The sequence below is a fragment of the Dendrobates tinctorius genome, unplaced genomic scaffold, assembly GCF_039654945.1.
Source record: "Dendrobates tinctorius isolate UK_male_01 unplaced genomic scaffold, ASM3965494v1 ptg000104l, whole genome shotgun sequence".
NCBI lineage: Eukaryota > Metazoa > Chordata > Amphibia > Anura > Dendrobatidae > Dendrobates > Dendrobates tinctorius.
In genome coordinates, this window is record NW_027361772.1 from 16,263,283 (window position 1) to 16,286,965 (window position 23,683).

Consider the following 23,683-nt stretch of genomic DNA (forward strand, 5'->3'; position numbering starts at 1 on the left):
AATGAACTGGGGAAAAGAAGTTTGCAATTGCAGTTGCAATTCTTTTCAGGAACGAAGACAAATCCACTAATAAAGTGATTTACAAAATGTCATAACATTCCATGCCAGACAAAATTATAAAAAAAAATAAAGTTTAATTACTCTTCAACTCAAAATGATGAAGCAATGTGAATGCATCTTTCATTCTGGAGGACCCTGCACATCCACACATTACATACAAGGCCTATTGATTTCTATGAGAATTATGCAATTCTTCATTTTACCTGTGGTGTCGCTGCAGGGAAATATAACACTGTACTTCTGATCAGTGGGACTTCTAGGAGAGGGACAATCCGTCAGCCATATATTTTAAAGGGACCCTTCTGATAAAATGGGATTGACCAAAGCAGACAATCCTCCAGCTGAAACTTACTTTTATAGAGAACAATTACACAGTTTATGTTAAGCACAGCCATGTCCGTTGGTATTGGCTAAATCTCTTCTCACCACCATAATGTCTCTTCACACAAAGTCTTTCATGGCAGAGAAATAGAGAGGAGGATCCAAGGCTCCGTAAAGGATCTAACATTATAATATATATCCTCCAGTAGCAAACATTATATACGGTATAAGCTGGAGTAGAGACCTAAATAAAATAAACAAGATCTGTTGTTTTCAGCACCATGGATAGATCATGATTTTTGCCAACCTGATCAATGATAGTAGGTGTCCACCATAGTTGTGTATATGAAATATCTGTCGATGTATGCTCCCGATTCCCTCATAATCATGCACCCTGAGATTGGCTCAGAAGGCACGTTGATCCCAATAAGAAGGTACTTTCATGGTGGGTGATGGCCAGGGAGCTCCTATAAATCTCGCAATTCTGGACCTTCACAGCTAATGCCTAATCGTTCTCCTTCCTTTCACCCCCCAGCTACTGGAAATTATTACAACTTCTCTAAACTGAAGCCCATTTGCTTGATCCATGCTCAATTGCTCCCTCTCTCTAAAGCACTATGGCAATGCCTCCACCATTTGTAATAACTCCATGTCATTCACAACCTCTCAACTTCTCACAATCTATCCTTCCTGGGCCTCACAGAAAGATGGCTGACACCCTCTGATACGTCTCCCCTGCTGCACTGTGTTACTGCGGCCTTCACTTCCCCCACATTTCTCACCTGATCAATAAACAAGTTGGAGGAGTTGGTCTTCTCCTTTCCAGCAACTGCACCTTCAACCTAATTCCACCTTTACCCTGCCTTATCCTCCCTTCTTTTGAAGTGCAGTCTGTCCGTATCCACTCCAACCCTCCAACCTCCAAGTAACCATCATATACCAACCCCCTGCTCCTGCCACCAGCTTTATCTAACTTCTCCACCTAGCTTCTAGACTTTCTCTCTGCTGGCATTCCTAAAATCATCATAGGCTGATGAAATAGAGCCCCACTGACACCCGCCAATCTGCAGCCTCCAAACTCTTGTAATTTGCTTCACTACTTGGTCTCACAAAATGGTCCTCCACATACAGCCATAAAGACGGACATACCCTAGACGTCATCCTCACCCGCCTCTGTTGCCTTTCTAAACTCGCCTCATCTGACCGCCGTCTACTCACTTTTTCATCCCTGACTTGCCCCTTAAGCACAACCCCAGCAGAATTTTCTCACACCCATACACTCACGCACTCTCTGGCTCTCTTTTACGGCTGTCCACCATATCTTCACTCCACAACACAGACACAGACACTGTTTTAAACAACTCCACACTCGTATAAGCTATTAACTTGGTTGCCTCACTCGTGTATAGCAGAAGGTGACAAATCAGTAGACCACCCTGGCACACCAACATCACAAAAAAGCTTCAACAAGCTTCCAGGGTTGCTGAGTTGTACTGAATGAAAATGTATTCACAAGAAGACTTCAACACACTCAAACAAGAAATTTTCACATTCATATTGTCCCTCAACTCTGCTAAAAAGAAATTCATCACAACCCTCATATCTTCACTATTTCACAACCCCAAATAGTTCACCGCTTTAGACTGCCTCCTCAATCCAGTTTACCCCTCCGACCTCAATCATTTCTGCAGAAGACTTTGCTACACATTTCAAAAATAAGATCAACCAAATCAGACAATTCTTTACTGTTCAACCAGCACAAGTCCTCTTCATAACACACCACTGCCCTTCCTCCCCACCGTCACTTCAGGAGAGCTTACTTCATCTCTTCAATTTACCATTGACATCTTGTGTCCTCCTTTCCCCGTTCAAACATGCATCAATCACGCCTATCCTGGAAAAGCAATCTTTTGTTCTAACCTCTATGTCCAGCTATCTTCCCATATTGCCACACTCATTCGCCTCCAAACTCCTTGAACAGCATGTCCACAATGAACTTTCCTCCCACCTCTCAGCCAACTCACTCTTCAACAACGTACAATCTGTAGCAAAAGTAGCATCTCCCATTCTCTAAAATTCCGTGCGCCAACAGGTCCAGTTTTCTCCCATATTTGAAACCTTCAGACATAACCTGAAAACTCATCTCAAGAAAGCTTACAGCCCTGCAATGACTCCACTATTACCACCAGAGCTATTGCATATCCCAACCTACTGTCTTCTTCCCCATTACTCAGTAGACGGTAAACCCATGAGAGCTGACTCCTTTTCCTTTTTGTAGCAGTGTGTCTCTGTTTATTGGCTCATTGTAATTTATATATTTATGCTGTATGTAAACCCTCTTCACATATACTGCACAATGGAATCAACGGTGCCTAAAAATAAATAACACAGGATGCTCCTGTGTTCATCAATACGCCATGTAGAAAGGGGTCCTCCAAGCATCGGAGTGTGATCTCAAGATCCTTTCAAATATTAAATTAATTTTCTTCAGGCAACTCCTACCCAGGATTCAAAAGCAAAACCTCTAGCTTAAAAGGCAGAAACATTAACAGTGAGCCACAGACTGTACTTTTACATATTAAAGAATTTTGTCTATCAAAAGGTCTAATAGAATACTTAATATAATATACTGTGTGAGGGATCGGCTCTGTGGTAGATGCTGGTTCACACACGAGATTCAGTTCGTTTATTCAAAACAGGCAGGCGGTTCATTAAAAGTTCATAAACCGTCAGGGTTAACAAAATAAAACAGCCTCTTCCAGGTACAAAAAGGAAAACAACCAGTCCAAATAACACACGGGCTCAACCCTAGACCAATAATCTGGGCCCATTAAACACCCCTGAGCACTGTGTGCTGGAGCCTGCTTCCCCGGGTCCTACATCACTGAGGCTTGTCACCTCGGGGATACATACCTCCCATCCACGACCTGTCCAACTGCCACCTTATGAGTGGTACATTGAAATACGGTACATCTTTATACAAAAGTGCATTATGGGTAAAAAAAAAAGATCAAAAATAAATTAGATGTTTTTATCCATAAAGTTATTAAAAACTAATGATGTCTTAAATTATAATAATTTTATTATTTTATACACTTTTTAAAATAAACATTAGAAAACCAGTAAATAACATGGACATATTTGATATTGCTGGAATTGTAACAGCCCATATAATACAACCGACAAATTATTTATGGCGATTTGTAAATGGAAATAAAAAAAATTAATGGTGCAAATCTCTTTTTTTTCCATTTATCCCATAATAAAAGTTAATATAAAGATAACACTTAACTATGTCTATGGTAAAATCGCCCCAAAATAAAATAGTTGTTATGGCTAATTCCATGGGAAAGTAGAAACAAAAATATTCTTCAGATCATCTGAACAAAAATGTCCATCAGTAAAGAGATTACACTACAAATTTTGTGGCATACTAGATCCTCTCTCCTTTTAGTGGTATATTCACACATGGTGGGTTTTTGGCATTGCTTGGTAGAAATTACAGGATGAATATATGTATAATATATGTGTTTACTATATATATGTGTGTATGTGTGTCATGTGTATATTATACATGCTAGTGTGCATATATTATATTATAAGGACACCTAATGCTTCTCTACCCCAACATCATCTCTCAGGGGAAAGTCAGGAGGCCCCATACACTAGACTATCAACCCCAATTTGAACAATTTTAGCCTAATATGATTATTAGATGCTTTTAAATATTTAATTATGGTAGTTTTCTTGAAGCAAGTCCTACCCAGGATTCAAAGACCTCTAGCTTGGAAGGCAGAAACCTAAACAGTGAGCCACAGACTGCCTTATTACATTTCAGAGAATTTTCTCTAACGAAAGATCTAAATTGTACATTTCTTCTTAAATGGCATAATGTACAGCCGATATATACAAATACATCTTTATATACCTGCACATTATGGGTAACAAAAAGATCAAAAGTAAAAGAGATTTTTTTAGCAATATAGTTAATAAAAAATAATGTTGCAAAAAACAATTATAGTAATCTAATTTTTTATATACTTTTTTAAAACAAATTATCTAAACCAGTAAATGTAGAAAACTTTAATAAAATGGGTTAAAACTGCATTGCCATCGGAAGGATGATGAGGAGACAGGAATTCAAGAATGCAGTTTATTTGTTAACAACACGTTTCTAAGTAACCAACTTCATCAGGACAAACAACAGTGATCGCCGTGATTTGTCTTGAAAGAAGTTGGATACTTCGAAACGCGTTGACTAATAAACCACAATCTTGGATTCCTATCTCCTCATCATCCTCCCGATGGCAATGCAGTTTTAACCCATTTTATTCCAGTCTTTTATGGGTCCATAATAGTGGGTCTACAACAGCCTAAAGCCTTCTAGTGGTTGTGAGCACACAACCCGACCAGGTGAGATCTATTGCCCACATTTTTCAAACTTTTTATCTGGATACGACCCTATTGCGCTTTTTTATCCTTCCAGCTTTTTACTCTATAAACCAGTAAATAACATGGACATATTTGATATTGCTCTAGCGTTGGACCTCCAATGATCCCATATTAATCACTTATCATAACAATGGGACAGAAGTGTTAGATGTAGTGGTGATGGCATTGTGGAGTAGTGAGGAGGTCTGGATCATCCATGGTGAAATCTGTGTCTACTGCTTATAATGATGTAGTTAGATGTAGTAAACTGATCACTATTTTCCTTACACACTACTTTACTTTAGCTATTAAATCTCTAATGTAAAAATATAGTCCTGGGGGGTAAGACCGCTGACGGCCTCGGTGATATATATCATTAGCAGATCCAATAACTTAATTGTGTATGTTCTGTAGTGACTGTGCTTACCCTGTCAAACATTTCCCAAGATAGATTGGCGCTCAACCACATGTCCCTACTTGTAATTCCATCCCAGATGTTTCCAGATAGTAATATTAAGGGAACGTGTTCAACCAGCTTTTCCACATCTACCACTATATTACGACACAAGGGCAGGAATGAATAGTAGTACTGAGAAGTTGGATTTCCATAACTGTGAAATGTACAAAGAGCAGATGCACTACTAAATGCTCTGAAGCGGTCTGTCCGTCTATAGGAAAGAAATGGCGGCAGCACTGCAAAAAATGAAGTGCAAGAGTACTGGACTTTATTGCACTCAGACATCTTCTATAAAGCTAGTGCTGCTTTATTTTTTTCTGTATGTTTCTATCTATCTATCTATCTATCTATCTATCGTAACATTTGCATATTTACTAGTAGTGGACTATCTAAGAATAGAATATCAATAGGTTTGTGTAGTAACTAGGGATAGACCATGGTTGTGGTGGATTAGCTATGGATAGACCACAGAGAGGTGGTGGACTACCTAGGAATAGAGGCTATAGAAAGGTGGTGGACTACCTAGGAAGGAATTAACCAGAGATAATGTGGTGGATTACCTTGCGTTAAGCCCCCGTTACACACTGCAATATCGCTAGCAATATCGCTGTAAAGTCACCGATTTTGTGACGTAGCAGCGATATTGCTAGCGATATCGCTATGTCTGATACTTACCTCCGACCGGTTCCCCCGCTGGTTATCGCTGATCGCGCGAGAAGCTCCTGGACCATTCCTCGTCGGTCACTTCCTGCGGCGCTTCCTGTGGCGCCGACGAGCGACGCGTGGAGCCGGGCGGGAGGACGTCAGGATCGCCGCGTCTGACAGGTAAGTAGCGATCCCCGTCCCCAGCGATGTCACTGGTGAGATCTGCCTGTGTGGCAGCTCACTAGCGACCACCTAGCGATGCACCAGCGATCCTGACAGCATCATATCGCTGGTCGGGATCACTGGTGCATCGCTAGGTGTAACGGTACCCTTAGTCAGACCGTAGATAAGATTGATAGAGTAAAGGCCCTGTCTCACATAGCGAGATCGCTGAAGCGTCAACGATTTTGTGACACAACAGCGATCTCACTAGCGATCTCGCTACATGTGACACATAGCAGCGACCGGCCCTGCCCCGCTGGATATCGCTGATCGTGCTCAAATGTCCTGGGCCATTTTTTCATCGTTGGCGTCCCGCTGGCCAGCATGCATCGCTGTGTTTGACACCGATGAGTGACCTCGTAGGCGACACAGAACTCAGGGACGCAGGTGGGAACCGTTCAGAATAGCTGCTGTGTGACAACGCACTAGCGATCCTTACCAGGTCGTATCGTTGTCGGGATCGCTGGTGCGTCGTTGAAGAGATCTGCCTGTTTGACAGCTTACTAGCGACCATGTAGCGACTCACCAGCGATCCCTACCAAGTCGTATCGTTGTCAGGATCACTGGTGCGTCGCTATGTGAAACGGGACCCTTAGTAGGGATATACCATAGATAAGGTGGTGGACTAACTATGGAAATACCATGGTGGCAAATTACCTAGGGAAAAACCTAGACCATGGCTGTGGTGGATTGGCTATGGATAGACCATATAGAGGTGGTGGACTACATAGGGATAGACAATAGATGAGGTGGTGGACTACCTAGGAGTAAGCCAGAGATAATGTAATGGACTACCTAAGGATAGACAATAAATAAGGTGGTGGACCACCTTGGAAAAGACTATAGATAAGGTGGTCGTCTACCTAGTAATAGGCCATAGATAAGGCGGGCAGTGGACTAACTAAGGTTAAATCATAGAGAGGGGGTGACTACCTAGGGAAATATCATAGAGAGGTGGTGGACTACCTAGACATAGACCATAGATAAAATGGTGGGCTACCTAGAAACAGACCATAAAAAGACCAGAATACCCAGATAAGTGGACAACAAAGGCAGCAGACAATTATTCAAATAAAATGCCTTTATTTTAAATGGCAAACGGTAGTATCATACCAACAACGTTTGCCTGTATTTAGGAACCTACTTAATGTAATAACAATTATTTTTACAAAAAATCATCGTGTGTGTGTGTGTATATATATATATATATATATATATATGTGTGTGTGTGTGTTGTAAATACAAAAATGGCGGACATGGAAGAGGTATTAAATCAATAATAATTACATACCAAATAAATATTTAAAAAAAATCTAGTCATATGTAAAAGGCCCCTCTATTTTAACCATAGAAAACATTGTTGTAAAAGAAGATGATTTTTATTATATAAATTATATCTGAAACGCCAAAGAATAATGCTTATGTATGCATCTTTTTCTGGTGTATGGAGAAAAAGGCTCCTGAACATAAATATTAAAAGGTGAATACACACAAATGCGTGGCCAAAAAAGTGCACATGTGCAATAATTGTGCATAAATGCAGTATACCTCATAAAGTGCCTGAAGTGCAAAAGAAAAAGGGGGGGGGGAGAGTTGACAGGAGAAAGTCAATTACAATAAGTGTGATTCAACACATATCGAATCGTCGAAGGAATGTACGGTACTTCCGAAACGCATGTCGGAGTGTGCGCTGTATTTGGCACCGGTGGAACTTAAAGGTATAGACCCCCTTTTTGCATAGATGATTTTGCTGCATTTTTATGTACTTTATGTTGCATCACATTTATTGTAATTGACTTTTTCCTGTCAACTCTCCCACTCCTTTTCTTTTGCACTCCAGGCACTTTATGAGGCATATTGCATTTATCCACATTTTTGCACATGTGCACTTTTTTGGCCACCTTGACATAGACCATGCAGTGAAGGAAATAATTATTTGATCCCTTGCTGATTTTGTAAGTTTGCCCACTGACAAAGACATGAACAGTCTATAATTTTAAGTGTAGGTTAATTTTAACATTGAGAGATAGAATATCAAAAATAAAATCCAGAAAATCACATTGTATAAATTATATAAATTTATTTGCATTTTGCAGTGAGAAATAAGTATTTGATCCCTCTGGCAAACAAGACTTAATACTTGGTGGCAAAACCCTTGTTGGCAAGCACAGCAGACGTTTTTTGTAGCTGATGATGAGGTTTGCGCACATGTCAGGAGGAATTTTGGTCCACTCCTCTTTGCAGATCATCTCAAAATCATTAATATTTTGAGGCTGTCGCTTGGCAACTCGGAGCTTCATCTCCCTCCATAAGTTTTCTATGGGATTAAGGTTTGGAGACTGGCTAGGCCACTCCATGACCTTAATGTGCTTCTTTTTGAGCCATTCCTTTGTTGCCTTGGCTGTATGTTTTGGGTCATTGTCTTGCTGGAAGACACAGCCACGGCCTATTTTTAATGTCCTGGCAGAGGGAAAGAGGTTGTCACTCAGGATTTTACGGTACATGGCTCCATCCATTTTCCCATTGATGCGGTGAAGTAGTCCTGTGCCCTTAGCAGAGAAACACCCCCAAAACATAATGTTTCCACCTCCATGATTGACAGTGGGGACAGTGTTCTTTGGGTCATAGGCAGCATTTCTCTTCCTCCAAACATGGCGAGTTGAGTTAATGCCAAAGAACTCAATTTTTGTCTCATGTGACCACAGCATCTTCTCCCAATCACTCACAGAATCATCCAAGTGTTCATTGGCAAACTTCAGACGGGCCTGCACATGTGCCTTCTTGAGCAGGGGGACCTTGCGGGCACTGCGGGATTTTGAACCTTTACAGCGTAATGTGTTACCGATGGTTTTCTTGGCGACTGTGGTCCCAGCTGCATTGAGATCATTAACAAGTTCCCCCTCTGTAGTTTTAGGCTGATCTCTCACCTTCCTCATGATCAAGGATATCCCACTAGGTGAGATTTAGCATGGTGTCCCAGATTGATGTCGACTGACAGGCATTTTGTATTTCTTCCATTTTCTTACTATTGAACCAGCAGTTGCCTTCCTTCTCACCCAGCATCTTACTTATGGTTCTGTAGCCCATTCCAGCTTTGTGCAGGCTATGATCTTGTCCCTGACATCCTTATAAAGCTCTTTGGTCTTGCCCATGTTGTAGAGGTTAGAGTCTGACTGATTAATTGAGTCTGTGGACAGGAGTCTTTTATAAAGGTGACTATGTAAGACAGCTGTCTTTAATGCAGGTAATGAGTTGGTTAGGAGCGTCTAACTAGTCTGTAGGAGTCAGAACTCTTAATGGTTGGTATGGGATCAAATACCTATTTCTCACTGCAAAATGCAAATAAATTTATATAATTTATACAATGTGATTTTCTGGATTTTATTTTTGATATTCTATCTCTCAATGTTAAAATTAACCTACCCTTAAAATTATAGACTGCTCATGTCTTTGTAAATGGGCAAACTTACAAAATCAGCAAGGGATCAAATAATTATTTCCTTCACTGTAGATAAGGTGGTGGTATACCTAGGGATGGACCATAAATAAGAGAGTGGACTACCTAGAGATAGACCATAGATAAGCTGGTGGACTAACTTGGGATATACTATAGATAAGTTGATGGCGTACAGAGGAATAAGCTATATATAAGGATGTGGACGACCTTGGAATGGTTGATAAATAATGTGGTGGATTACCTAGGAAAAGGCTACAGATAAGGTAGTGGGCTACCTGGGATAAGGGCGTGTGCTTCCTAGGAAAAGACCATAGATAAGGTGGTGAAATACCTAAGGAGAAACCAAAGCGAGGTGTGAACTATCTAGGGAAAGACCATAGAGAGGCGGTGAACTACGTAGAGATAGACCATAGAAAAGGTGGTGGACTTACTAGGGATAGGCCATGGATAATGAGGTAGATTACTTTGGAACAACCATAGATAATGTGGTAGACTATGTAAGACTAGGCTACAGGGGTGGAATACCTATGAATACACTATAGATGAGGTACTGTACTACCTAAGGATAGACCACAGATAAGGTGACAAACTATCTAGAGATAGACCATAGATAAAGTACTAGACTATCTAGGGAAAAATCATAGTTAAAGGGGTTTTCCCATGAAAAAAAAGGATATTTAATTAATAGATCTTGGAATAACAATACGTTTCACAATTGGATGTATTAAAAAAATGTTCCTGTGCTGAGATAATCTTATAAATGTGCCCCTACTGTGTACTTTTATCAGAAACAGAACAAATTGTATAAAAATTAAGGTCAAGCACAAAAATGAATAGGGATCACATAAAGAAAAAGTGCAATAAAGACCAATAAAAAAGTTAATAGAATAAAACCAAAATTTTATTAGAGATAATAATAAATTTAAATAAATAATAATAATAGCTGAATCAGGTAGTGGAGCACGTTACAAAAAAATAATAATACATTGAACTCCTAGTAGGCTCATTAAGTAGAGGTAATATTGCAAAAATGTCCAGAAAAAAAACTCTTAAAATTTTTTTTTTAAAACTCAGTTAATAAATATAATATCACCTTAATAGTATAACATGTGTCAGTTAAAAAATATATATATAAAAGTGATAACATATCAAAGTGTTAATATGATAAAATAAATACAAAGACATGTGCATGTGTTAACTAATATAAGTGAATAATAAAGTGCTGAAGTGCATTAGAAAAATATCTGACCAAAATTATAGGCACATTGTACTAATCAGAGAGATAAGGTGCATGATTAAAAAGTGTCACAGGGGTATGTTTTACCTATAAGAAACGTGCTGCCAGGTCCCCTATGCGAGTTTTGGCGCTTGCCTTCTTCTGGGGGGCGAAACGCGCGTAGGGCTGTGTCTGACTGTGCAGGAACATGGTCTGATCATACCACAGCTCCTGGGCAGGGGAGGAAGCAAAAGCGTATATAGACATTACAGCATGGCAGGCACATGATTCTTTTTGTGAGGCAAAATATTTCACTGCCTGTTTCGTGAAAAAATCAGATGTGACCCATGCTGCCATATCTGTATACTCTCTTGTTTCCACCCTGCCCTGATCCGACCATGTTCCTGCATGGTCAGAAACAGCCATTACACAGTACACAGCAGGGGAACATTTATAAGATTATTTCAGCACATGAACAATTTTTCAACATATCCAATTGTGGAAATTATTTTTATTCTAAGATACAGTATATTGATTAAAATTTACTTTGTTTGTGGGAAAACCCCTTTAAGGTGGTGGACTATGTTGGAATAGACCATAGATAAGGTGGTGGACTATCTAGGAATAGTCTATAAATAAAGTCATGAACTACCTAGGGATAGACAATACATATGGTGTGGACTTCCTAAGAACAGGATATAGATATGGTGGTGGACTTCCTAGGGATATGCTAGATAAGGTGGTGGACTTCCTAGGGATATGCTATAGATAAGGTGGTGGACTTCCTAGGGATATGCTATAGATAAGGTGGTGGACTTCCTAGGGATATGCTATAGATAAGGTGGTGGATATCCTAGGGATATGCTATAGATAAGGTGGTGGACAACCTAGGGAAAGGCTATAGATAAGGTAGTGGACTACCTATGGATAAGCTATAGATAAGGTGGTGGACATCTTAGGGATAGGCTATAGATAAGGTGGTGGACTACCTAGGGACATGCTATAAATAAGGTGGTGGACTACCTAGGGATAGGCTATAAATGAGGTGGTGGACTATCTAGGAATAGTCTGTACATAAAGTCATGAACTACATAGGTATAGACCATATATAAGTGATGGACTTCCTAGGGATATGCTATAAGATAAAGTGATGGACTACCTATGGATAGGCTATAGATAAGGTGGTGGACATCTTAGGGATATGCTATAGATAAGGTGGTGGACATCCTAGGGATAGGCTATAGAAAAGTTGGTGGACTACCTAAAGATAGGCTATAGATAAGGTGGTGCACTATCTAGGAAGTCTATAAATAAAGTCATGGACTACCTAGGGATAGACCACAGATAAGGTGATGGACTTCCTAGGGATATGGTATAGATATGGTGATGGACTTCCTGGGGATAGGCTATAGATAAGGTGGCGGACTACCTATGGATAAGCTATAGATAAGGCAGGGGACTATCTAGGATTTTCTATTCTGTCATCCGTTTACTTTATGAAGCGTATCTCTGGTGTGCATTGATGAGTGGTCGTGTAGAACATACAGATCAATGTGGATGTTATGCTGATGATCTGACCCATATAACCTTTTATTTTGGTGATATTTCTTGATCAGTGCAATCCTCTCTTACACATCACTGATTATGTCCTGGATTTCTGTTTTCTTATAGGATGGTGAGGTTATCGGCATAAACACATTGAAAGTGACGGCAGGTATATCATTTGCAATTCCATCAGACAGAATAAGGCAATTCATGGCTGAATCACATGACCGTCAGCTAAAAGGTAAGAGTTTAGTTTCCCAAGAACGAGTAGTGTATAATACACACAACACTACACCTAACAGAATCTGACCATTAGAAGTAGTCCTTTTTCAATCTTATGAAACACCATACATAGAAAACCACAACCCCCGACATGACCTGACCACTGGACCATAATACAATTCTGTTACAACCCATACATAGTACATGTGCGGTACATGATAACTCTGAAGCTTGAGTGAGACACTGCACGATCTGTAGATCACATAGTTCTGATATCCAGAATCCAAATTAGTGATATTAATCCATATTCACTTTCTTCAGGAAAGGCCATTTCAAGAAAGAAATACATGGGGGTGAGAATGTTACAGCTGTCTTCGAGGTATAGTTTTCTTTTCGAATCATGTGTCCTTCATAATACACAAATACATTGTAAAGTGCATTTCTAAATGCTATGTAGACCTTTGGCATTAGAAAAATTATTTTACATATGTTAGTGGTTACCTTTAATTTATAAAATTGCACTAAGTTACTGACACGGGGTTACCACGACAGTGGGGAGCCAGAAGACTGCAGCGTCCAACTGCTTTTACTCCGATGCTGAAAAGAAGCACTTTGCCTTCATTTGAAATGTTTATTCCTTCTGGCAGAGCAGGGGTTAATCGGCCATGTTGGAAATCTCTGCGCTCACAGCTGAGCTTGGTTTGCTACTACTTTTCCCTTTATAATCTGGGCTCTGATACAAATCCTTGTCAGAGCTAGCGTTTGCTGCATGGCTAACGGAGGGAGATAGTTATTAGTGACTGTTGCTTGGTTTGTATGTGTGGTAATTCCTTATTCTTCTCTGTTTTGGTTTATTCCTCTACCTCTATGCCCCGTTGCATTCCTGTTATATTATTATTTATTATTATAGCATCATTTATTCCATGGCGCTTTACATGTGAGGAGGGGTATACATAATAAAAAAACAAGTACAATAGTCTTAAACAATACAAGTCACGACTGGTCCAGGAGCCGAGAGGACCCTGCCTGCGAGGGCTCACAATCTACAAGGGATGGGTGAGGATACAGTAGGCGAGGGTAGAGCTGGTCATGCAGCAGTTTGGTGAATCGGAGGTTATTGCAGGTTGTAGGCTTGTCGGAAGAGGTAGGTCTTCAGGTTCCTTTTGAAGGTTTCCATGGTAGGCGAGAGTCTGCTATGTTAGGGTAGAGAGTTCCATAGGAAGAGGGATGCCGGGAGAAATCTTGTATGCGATTGTGGCAAGTGGAGATAAGAGGGGAGTAGTGGAGGGACAGGTGGATTAGTCGTGCAGCACAGTTTAGGATAGATTGGAGGGGCGCGAGAGTGTTAAAGGGGAGGCCACAGAGCTGGTGGTTGCAGTAGTCAAGGCAGAAGATGATGAGGGCATGCACTAGAGTTTTTGCAGATTCTAGGTTGAGGTTTCCACGGTAGGCGAGAGTCTGATATGTTAGGGTAGAGAGTTCCAGTGGAAGGGGGATGCCGGAAGAAAGCTTGTATGCGATTGTGGGAAGAGGAGATGAGGTGAGTAAAGAAGATCTTGTGAGGATCGGAGGTTGCGTGCAGGTAAGTACTGGGAGACTAGGTCACAGATGTATGGAGGAGTCAGGTTGTGGATGGCTTTGTATGCCATGGCTAGGGTTTTGAACTGGAGTCTCTGGGTAATGGGAAGCTAGTGAAGGGATCGACAGAGGGGAGAGGCTGGGGAATAGTAGGGGGACAGGTGGATTAGTAATGCAGCACAGTTTAGGATTGGAGGGGCGCGAGAGTGTTAGAGGGGAGGCCACAGAGCTGCTGGTTGCAGTAATCAAGGCGGGAGATGATAAGGGCATACTCTAGAGTTTTTGCAGATTCTAGGTTGAGGAATGTACGGATCCGGTAAATATTTTTGAGTCAGCAGGAAATGGAAAGGGCTCGGATATGTGGTTTGAAGGAGAGATCAGAGTCAAGGATTACCCCAATGCAGCGAGCTTGTGGGACTGGGGAGAGTGAGCATCCATTTACTTTTATTGATAAGTCTTTTTTTTTGGGGGGGGGGTCAAGTAAGATGGGGAAAGATGGTGAATTCTGTTTTGTCCATGTTAAGTTTTTGATATCTAGCGGAGAAGGATGAAATAGCGGACAGACATTGTGGGATTTTGCTTAGTAGAGAGGTGATATCTGGTCCAGAGAGGTAGATCTGTGTGTCATCAGCATAGAGATGATACTGAAAGCCATGAGATTCAATGAGCTGTCCCAGGCCAAAGGTGTAAGTGGAGAAGAGTAGGGGCCCTAGGACTGAACCTTGCGAGACTACGACAGATAGGAGCAAGGTGAGGAGGTGGTATGTCAGTGGGAGACACTGAAGATCCGATCTGTTAGGTATGACGTGATCCAAGATAGGGCCAAGTCTGTGATATGTGAGTGAATATTTTGTATGCCTGGAGTTTTCTGTGAACCCTTGTTAGTGTTGCCTTGTTTGTTGTGTTGGTGTGCTACGGTGCACAGTAGAGCCCCTCTTCCCTGGGTAGGGGAAGAGAACAGACGGAGGGCTAACTCAGGAGATAAGGCAGGGACGTAGGCCCTGGCATTTTCACCTTCAGAAGTATCGGCAAGCTAGGGCGCCCCCTAGTGTTAGGGACAAGGTAGGAGCCCGACAGCTGTGTCGTGACTGTTACAGTATGCCATCTTCAGTCAGTTTTATTTACTAGTTGTAGCCTGATCCAGGCTTCAGATTATGCTCTTGTGGGAGTGTCTCTTCCACTAATATAGGCTGGATGTGATCTCTGTATATCCTTGCTCCTGTCTTCATTAGTGCATATATTAGCTCAGATTCTATCCTGCACTTATTTCTTCTTCATGTGTTTTCCTCTTTGACTAGAAAACCCATTCCTTCTTTCAGTTTTGACTATCAGTTGCAGCCTGATACAGGCTTTAGATTATTCTCTACCGAGAGTGTCTCTTCCAGTAATATATGCTGGATGTGATCTCTGTATATCTGTGCTGCTGTCTTCATTAGCTCAGTTTCTATCCTGCACTTATTTCTTCTCCATGTGCTTTCCTTTTTGTCTAGAAGTTTCATTCCTTCTTTCAGCTTTGACCACCAGTTGTAACATCATCCAAGCTTCAGATTATGCTCTTGTGGGAGTGTCTCTTCCACTAACATAGGCTGGATGTGATCTCTGTGTGTGTCTGTGCTGCTGATTTCATTAGCTCATATATTAACACAGCTTCTATCCTGCATTTATTTCTTCTCCATGTACTTTCCTCTTTGTCTAGAAACCGGTTCCTTCTTTCAGTATTGACCACCAGTTGTAGACTGATCCAGGCTTCACAATATGGTCTCGTGGGAGTGTCTCTTCCACTCATTTAGACTGGAAGTGATCTCTGTGTGTATCTTTGCTACAGTTTTCATTAGCTCATATATTAACACAGCTTCTATCCTGCACTTGTTTCTTCTCCATGTACTTTCCTCTTTGTCTATAGCCTTTTGTGTCTGCCCTCCTGTCCACTGCAGAGCTATGTACTTCCACCCCTCTTGCCATCTCTAACACTAAAAGAAGGAAGAGGGAGAGCAAAGATAGACATCAAACCCAGGAGCAGGAGCTCTTAAGTATTCAAAACATTTCAGTCAAGTACTTAGATAAAGGACTTACAAACACTCTGCAGCAGAAAAATGGTTGAATATTTTTTAAGGAAGGCTTTTTAGTAATTTGCCTAAACAAATTATGTGCCAAAATTCAAGCTAGGTAATAAATTTATGATTGTTGGAGGTCTGACCACTGGGACCACCAAAAATCACGAGAATGGGGGTCCCATGCTCTCCACGTAAATGAAGCAGTAGTGCGCAGTGTGGTCCACTCATTTCTGAATCTATAGGAGCTTTGATTGCGCACGTATACTACTGCTATATTAACAAGGGAGACACAGGACACTCATTCTAATTAGTGGAGGGCCAAACCTATAAGTCCCACCGATCATACAGTTTTCCACCATAAATGTTGTTCATGAAAGAACACTTTTACCCGACATACATGGGCAATCCCTTCATGTTTTGTGGCTGTCTAAGAGCTGTGAAACATTCAGGCACGGGGACTCGAACATGCCACTCGAGCACCCTAGGCAAATTCGAGTAGCGAGCACTTGCGCTCATCACTACTTATAAACCAAAAACATCTAGAAGCTTATTTCATAACTTATGAAGGTCAACGATTCCAGTGATCGAAAATTGAAGGATAATACTCTATATTTTGCAGTCTTATCCGTGAACTCAAGATGAGGGATAACGACTTCCCGGATGTCAACTCTGGAGTATACGTGTTTGAGGTCATTCCGGGAACTGCAGCTGCAAGGTAACAAACCAATGACTACATTTAGTATTACTGAATATGTCAATTGCCTGGTCAGATATTTCTCCTGCCACATTCAAGGTTAGACCGGGGTCAAACTTGCGAGAAACTCGCACAAGTCTGGCACCTCAATACCCGGCACTACCGCCGGCACTCGGACCGGAGCGTTCAGTTGAACAGAAATACATGCAGCTGCACACTCCGGTTCCGAGTGCCGGTGTCAGTGCCCGGTATTGAGGTGCAAGACTCGTGCGAGTTTCTCGCAAGTCTGACGCCGGCCCTGTGTAGGGACGGACAGAGTCCACCACTGCATTGTGGTTCATCAAGAGAGGTCTCCTCTTCTCTATGATGTTCATATTAACTGAAAATGTTGATTTTTTTTTTTCCTTATCACCCCAGTATTACAACACTTGTCGTTTTCACTTTGGTCACTATGCCTAATAGGTGGAACCCGACAACTACATACTGCTTATTTCTAAAGAATCAAGTCATTATTGTCACAGATGGGATTGAAAACAAAATATATATATGTGTATATATATACACATACACACACACACACACACAGTGCTCAACATGAGTATACCCCCTTTTTGAAAAATAAGATTTAAATCAATATTTCACTGACCACAATAACTATTTCCAGCGTTTTGAGAAGACTGAGTTTCATAAAACGTGTTTGTAACCCATAATATAAAAGTAAGGGTAATACTATAACTTTCATTAGAAAATCTTCTGTTTTACTCAAATTGGTTGATGTGAAAATGAGTACACCTCACATCAAACACTACTACGTCTAGTATTTTGTATGACCGCCATAATTTTTAAGGGCAGCACCAAGTCTTCTAGACATGGAATGATCAAATTGGCGACTTATTGCCAAATCTATCTTGGTCCATTTTTCATGAACGACCTCTTAAAGAGCCTGGATGCTGGATGGAGAGTGATAAATCCTGTCTTGTCAGAATTGCCCATAGGTGATCAGATCAGGAGACACTTGGAAAATGAACCACGTTCAACATGTTCTTCTTCAGAAATGCAGCAGTGGCCTTACACATGTGTTTTGGATCATTGTCATATTGGAAAAGTGCACGTCTACCAAGGGCACGGAATGATAGCAGCATCTTCTCTTTCCATATAGAGCAATACATCTGTAAACTCATGCTACCATCAATGAAATCTAGCTCTCTGACACTAGCAGCCTTCAACATGGGTCACTGTAGGAACCATGCATTTTTCTTTGCCTTCGCATTGTCCACAGAGAAAGATTTTCCTAAAGCCCATGCACAATAACGCCACCTCCAATTTGCCAATGTCCATGATGAAAAATATGAAGACTATATTTACTCTATACTCTGATATGATAAACCAAGATAAATGTTTTTGGAACTTATCCCTTCAAATCTGTATCGTGTAGCAAAGGTGAATAGTAAAAAGTTATCTTATTAACGTTACTTTCATGTTAAGGATTAAAAAATGTCAATTTAAAACAGTCTTTTTTTTGGTATTTTTTTATGCTATGCCTTTTGCACCGAGCAGACATATTCCTAAAATATCATATCTGATATGTTTATTATCACTGTCTCCCCCAGTGCTGGCATGAAGGATCATGACGTCATCATCAGCATTAATGGAAGATCGGTGAGCTCTACGGAAGAAGTTAGCGAAGCCGTGAAGATTAGCGAGACCCTATCGATCGTGGTCCGACGGGGCAATGAAGACATCATTCTCAATGTAGTGCCGGAGGAGATGGGCTAGAGCCACACATGGCATGATCTGAAATTCAGATGTCCCAACTGGTCTTTAAAATCTCTGATCTCCTCACGTGCCTTGTGGACGGAAGTTTACATTTGGATATTACCAGTTGGCTCCAGTCTTGACTTCCCAATTTATGCCACTGTAGTCTTTCCAAGAATGCTCTAGTCACACACAGGTTGTGGGAGAGGATTATCATTCCATAGGCACCAATATTACACTATTATATATGAACCTGAACCAAAATGGATATATGTATTGCGCTTTTGTTCAATCTCATATTCAACGAGGATCAATGAAATGGAAATCCCTCAACATAGCCCATCAGAGGATTGATGATCAAAGCACAAATATGAAGAAAGCAAAATGTTGGCCATATGTGTTTATACATTAAGGACTTTGAGGGCAATATTTAAAATTTTTTACGAACTCTGCTTGAAGGGGTTGTCCACTGTTAACAGTTCCTTACGGTTACAAGGGTCCTCCAAAAATGAGCTGATCACAGGGTGTCCCACAACTGCAGAGAACCTGACAGCAAGTAATCAACTCCCAACAGAGCCAAAAGAGGGACAATTACCCAGTGACCATAAATATAAATGGAATGTTCTTAAAATAACATATCAGAGTCCTCCAGCGAGAGAGAGAGAGAGAGAGAGAGAGAGAGGGACTTTTTGTAGCTGCTCATCACTTTAACTAATTCCCAACGATCCATAAGTTTTGTACAGGGTTACAAAAACGTAGCTGCTTTCCTTCACAATTCATCATACCTATCCACCAGTTTCTATGTGGTATTCATTGTTGCTGACCTGCAATACCAGACATAACCCATGGACAGGTGTGCCACCATTTTTAGAAAAAAGCTGTCATATTGCTTTTTTAATCCAGTACTCTTTAATCTCCAAATAGCTTAATAGGATTTTTGAAAATGGATTTGCTATCCCAAATAACCTCTTTAACTATATTGTATTATACAATTTTATTAGCTGCGGAAATAGCTCATAACCACTGAAACTCAACAGTCTCATATTTTGGAAAGTCCTGTTCTGAAAAAGACAAGATTAATGTAAATTTCACCGAAAAGTGGGGGTTCCCATTTACGGTATTTTATCAACATGATCAAGATCCTCGGGGGTGGGACATAGAGTCTCTTATTTACCAAACAAGATGCTAATCATGCTCTTGGATACAGAAATCAGCTTGCATTATTCTTCACGGAATACAGAATAACTGAATTACAGGAAGGAACATGTCATCCATGCACACAGTAATGGTCTACACAAAGTTGCGCCTCATAAATTCACCCAGTTTGATATGCACACACTGACAGTATGTGAAAAATATTAAGATTTCCTTTGAGTAATAGTACATATCTCTATGTACAGTAAAACAAGCCTCTGTTTCATATTTCACTCAATACTTTAGCGTGCTTTCCTACATAGAAAAATGTCAGCATGCTTCAACTCATCCCCTCATTCCACAATCTGCAGCAAGGTTTCATAGGTAACTGAGTCTTATAGAATATTTCACAATAGACATATAATAAGAATTCTGTATCTAGGTAATTTATTGTTATATATTAAACACACACACATTATTATATATATATATAGCTTTGGAAAAAAATTAAGAGACCACCACATCAAAACCCTGTCATGGCCAGCCCATTCTCCAGACCTGAACCCCACTGAAAACCTCTGGAATGTAATCAAGAGGATGATGGATAGTCACAAGCCATCTGTTACGCTACGCTCACCGGGGGCTACTTGACTCCATGGCTGCGCTGTTGCTAGTGCGCAAGCGCGCTCTTTCCTGCTCTATCTGCAGCCATGCCCCCTCTATGGACCTGGAGGGCCTGACCCGGAAGTTCCTGTGCTCTTGCCTTATATCAGGCTTCCTCTTCCTATGGGAGGTGCCTGATTATTGTTGTGCTTCCTGGCTTGGTCCTTGCCTGGCTGTGCGCTGCATTCGGGTCCTCTGCCTTGCGCGCCATTCCTGTACTCTGCCATGCCGTGCTTCCCAGCACATGCTCCGTGCATACGCTCTGCTCTGTGCCCTGTCATGCTACTTTGCACATCTTCTGCCTAACCTTGCACTCAGGCGTGCTCTCTGCGCACTCTCTGTCTAACTCTGTACTCAGGCGTGCTCCTTTGCACGCGCCCTGCTTTGCTCGCACCCGGGCGTTTGTCCGTGCATGCTATACGTGCTCTTGTGTACCCGCCTTGCACTATCCTGTATCTAGCGCACTCCCGTGTAAACGCCTTGTATTGTCCTGTACTCTCCGTGCTTCTGTACACTCGCCCTGTATTGTCCTATACTCTGCGTGTCCCGGTGTCCACGCTTTGCACATTCTCTGTTGCTAGACACACTCACTCTTGTCTCCTGTGAGCCGGCCACCTGGTTCCAGCAATCGTGGTACCTCACCCCCTAGGGCTTGCCCCTGACACTCCCTGTATAGAGGGTGGTCCTCACTAGGTCAGCTCACACTAGGTGGGTTGGTGCCACAACCCAGAGGGTCCAATCCAGGAGTCGTCACACGATCAAACAAAGAAGAACTGCTTCCTTTTTCGTCTGAAAGCACTGTTTTATTTTTTTTTAATTTTGACCATTTTTCTTTGTCAGAAAAAATATACTAAATTTTTTGTTTGGAAATTCGGAGACATGTTGTCAGAAGTTTATAGACTAAAAGAACAATTTACATTTTTCTCAAATATACCTATAAAGAGAAAAATCAGAAAAACAGAACATTTGAAAGTGGTCTGTTAATTTTTGCCAGAGCTATATATATATTATATACCCACACTACTCACAAAAAGTTAGGGATATTTGGCTTTTGGGTGAAATTTATGGAAAATGTAAAAAGTTCCCGCTAGAGTGATATTTTATCATGAAAGTGGTGCATTTAAGTTGAAGCATGCAATGGGGATTTCCTCATATCAAACAATGTGTTGAAACAAAGCCAACAACAATTGTTGGTATACTCCAAAATGTCTGTCTCAAAAACTTGTCTTGCGGCCTTAATTACAGCTTGACAACGACGTCCACAGCAGTTCACAAGTCGAGTTATTCTCTGCTGAGGCATATCATCACACTCTTCTTGAAGGGTGGCTCTCAGGTCACTGAGGCTTTGGGGTAGAGTTACAACCCTTTACACGGTGACTCAGCTGATCTCATAGGTTTTCTATAGGACTCAGGTCAGGATAAAGTGCAGGCCGCTCCATCTGAAGTCCCCCATTCTCCAGCAGCCGTTCCCTAATGATGAGACCATGATGAGTTGGAGCACTGTCGTCCATGAAGAAGAAATTAGGCCTGTGTAGTTCATGCAGAGGCAAAATGACTGGATTAATGATGTTATTCAAGTAGTAGGGGCTTGTCACTGTACCATTTACAAAGTGTAGGGCCGTTCTGTACTGACCAGACACTTTAACACCACCACCACCAAAGGCTCGTTTGGTTACAACAGTGCCTGATGCATAGTGCTGTCCTTGACGTCTCCAACATTGTTGGCGGCCATCATTTCTGCTCAGCGTGGATCGACTTTTCCCTCGTCCAGCGTAGATGCTCCTTAGCCCATGCAATACGATGACACCTGTGCCTTGCAGGTTGTCTAGCTTATGTAAACGGTTTTGAATGGTCTGACATAACACTTGGGTGCCTCTGACCTCCATTAAATGTGCCTGGAGTTGTGTGACATTCATCATCCAGTTTCGAAGGGCATTGTTGACAATGAAGCAGTCATCAGTGTCCGATGTAGCCAAATGACATCCACTTCTGTTCATCAAATGTTAAGTGTTGTCTTAGTTTTATAATGTTAAAATGTGAACAGCGTGATGAGGACTGTTTAATATCAATTCTACATGACCACCGAAATTTATTGGGCGATTTGTGGATCCAACACCTGTTGTAAATTTTGCCATTAAGCTCCTTGTTAGAGAACAGCAAGTTGGGCAAAAAGTAGTGAAACACTGAACGGTTGGACATGTGCATTCAAAGTTTAGAGATGTGACATTAAATTTGCCTGAAAAGGTTCAAGGGCATTTTAAGATCATCCTGAAATTTCACCCGAAAGTCAAATATCCCTAACTTTTTATGAGTAGTGTATAAATATACTGTATGAGGTCACTGCTAGTATACATTGCATGTCACAAAATAAATATAATAAACTGAAGTCAGCAGGAAAGACCGGCTAAATGGTAAGCCTTGGTGTCTGAAATACTAATTATTATTATAGACGAAAAAGAAAAATGGTAGAGATAAGCCATCATACATTTGACAGATTAAGCCTCCACCTTGTAAAAAGAAATAGGGTTCCCATGGAGGTGCCCAATCCTCTACTGTGCCTTCAGTTTCATGTGGGGTGTTCAGGTTTCATTGGAGCCCAAATGTACAGAAGTATTGGAAAATGTCTCATTTGAGCTGTAGAGATTTGTACTCATTCAGCTGCGGTTGAGGTAGGCAAAGGAAGCTGTATTGCTGAAATGTCCAGGCAAGTTTATTTAAAACTTCATGAACCATTCAGGATAGCAAACAAAAGAACAGCCTTTTCTGGCACAAGGTGAAAACACAAAGTAAAAAGTCCATACAGTATAGCAGGTCCGCCCGCTCAGGATAGTGTCTGGTTCTTTAGGCCTTAGCACAGAACAACACACAGGAGATCCACACATTTCCAGATCCAGACACTGCCAAACCACACCCCTGGGGTTGGGATATGTAAGCAGTCATTCCCACCCATCTCTTATCACTGTTCGTAAAGCTGGAATGGCCTAACAACTCTCTCAGCACTATATGTGCTGGAGCATGCTTCCGGGTTCACATGACCGCAGCTAGTAACCGTATTGACAGATATCTCCCCTCAAGGACCCCTCGGGAGGCCATCTCACAGAGCCTGTTGCACAGCACATGACCACCTACATGCCTAGATTTTGAGAAATCAAAGATTATAGTCTCAAACAACACTGTTTTCCACACAACTGGTCTTGTAAGTAATGAAGACCTTCTTATCTTGTGACAC

The 23,683-nt window shown here is 41.3% G+C and overlaps 1 protein-coding gene across 1 annotated transcript in view; it reads left to right on the forward strand.

Moving 5' to 3' along the window:
* The window catches only part of HTRA4 (HtrA serine peptidase 4), a 51,117-nt gene extending 32,024 nt beyond the window's left edge, over positions 1–19,093 (forward strand). Inside the window, exons 6-9 of the mRNA XM_073588972.1 lie at positions 12,481–12,595; positions 12,898–12,955; positions 16,828–16,923; positions 18,513–19,093. Of these exons, the coding sequence (XP_073445073.1) occupies positions 12,481–12,595; positions 12,898–12,955; positions 16,828–16,923; positions 18,513–18,678 (435 nt within the window). The 3' untranslated portion in view covers positions 18,679–19,093. The remainder of the gene's footprint in view (positions 1–12,480; positions 12,596–12,897; positions 12,956–16,827; positions 16,924–18,512) is intronic.
* Positions 19,094–23,683: the final 4,590 nt, after the last annotated feature.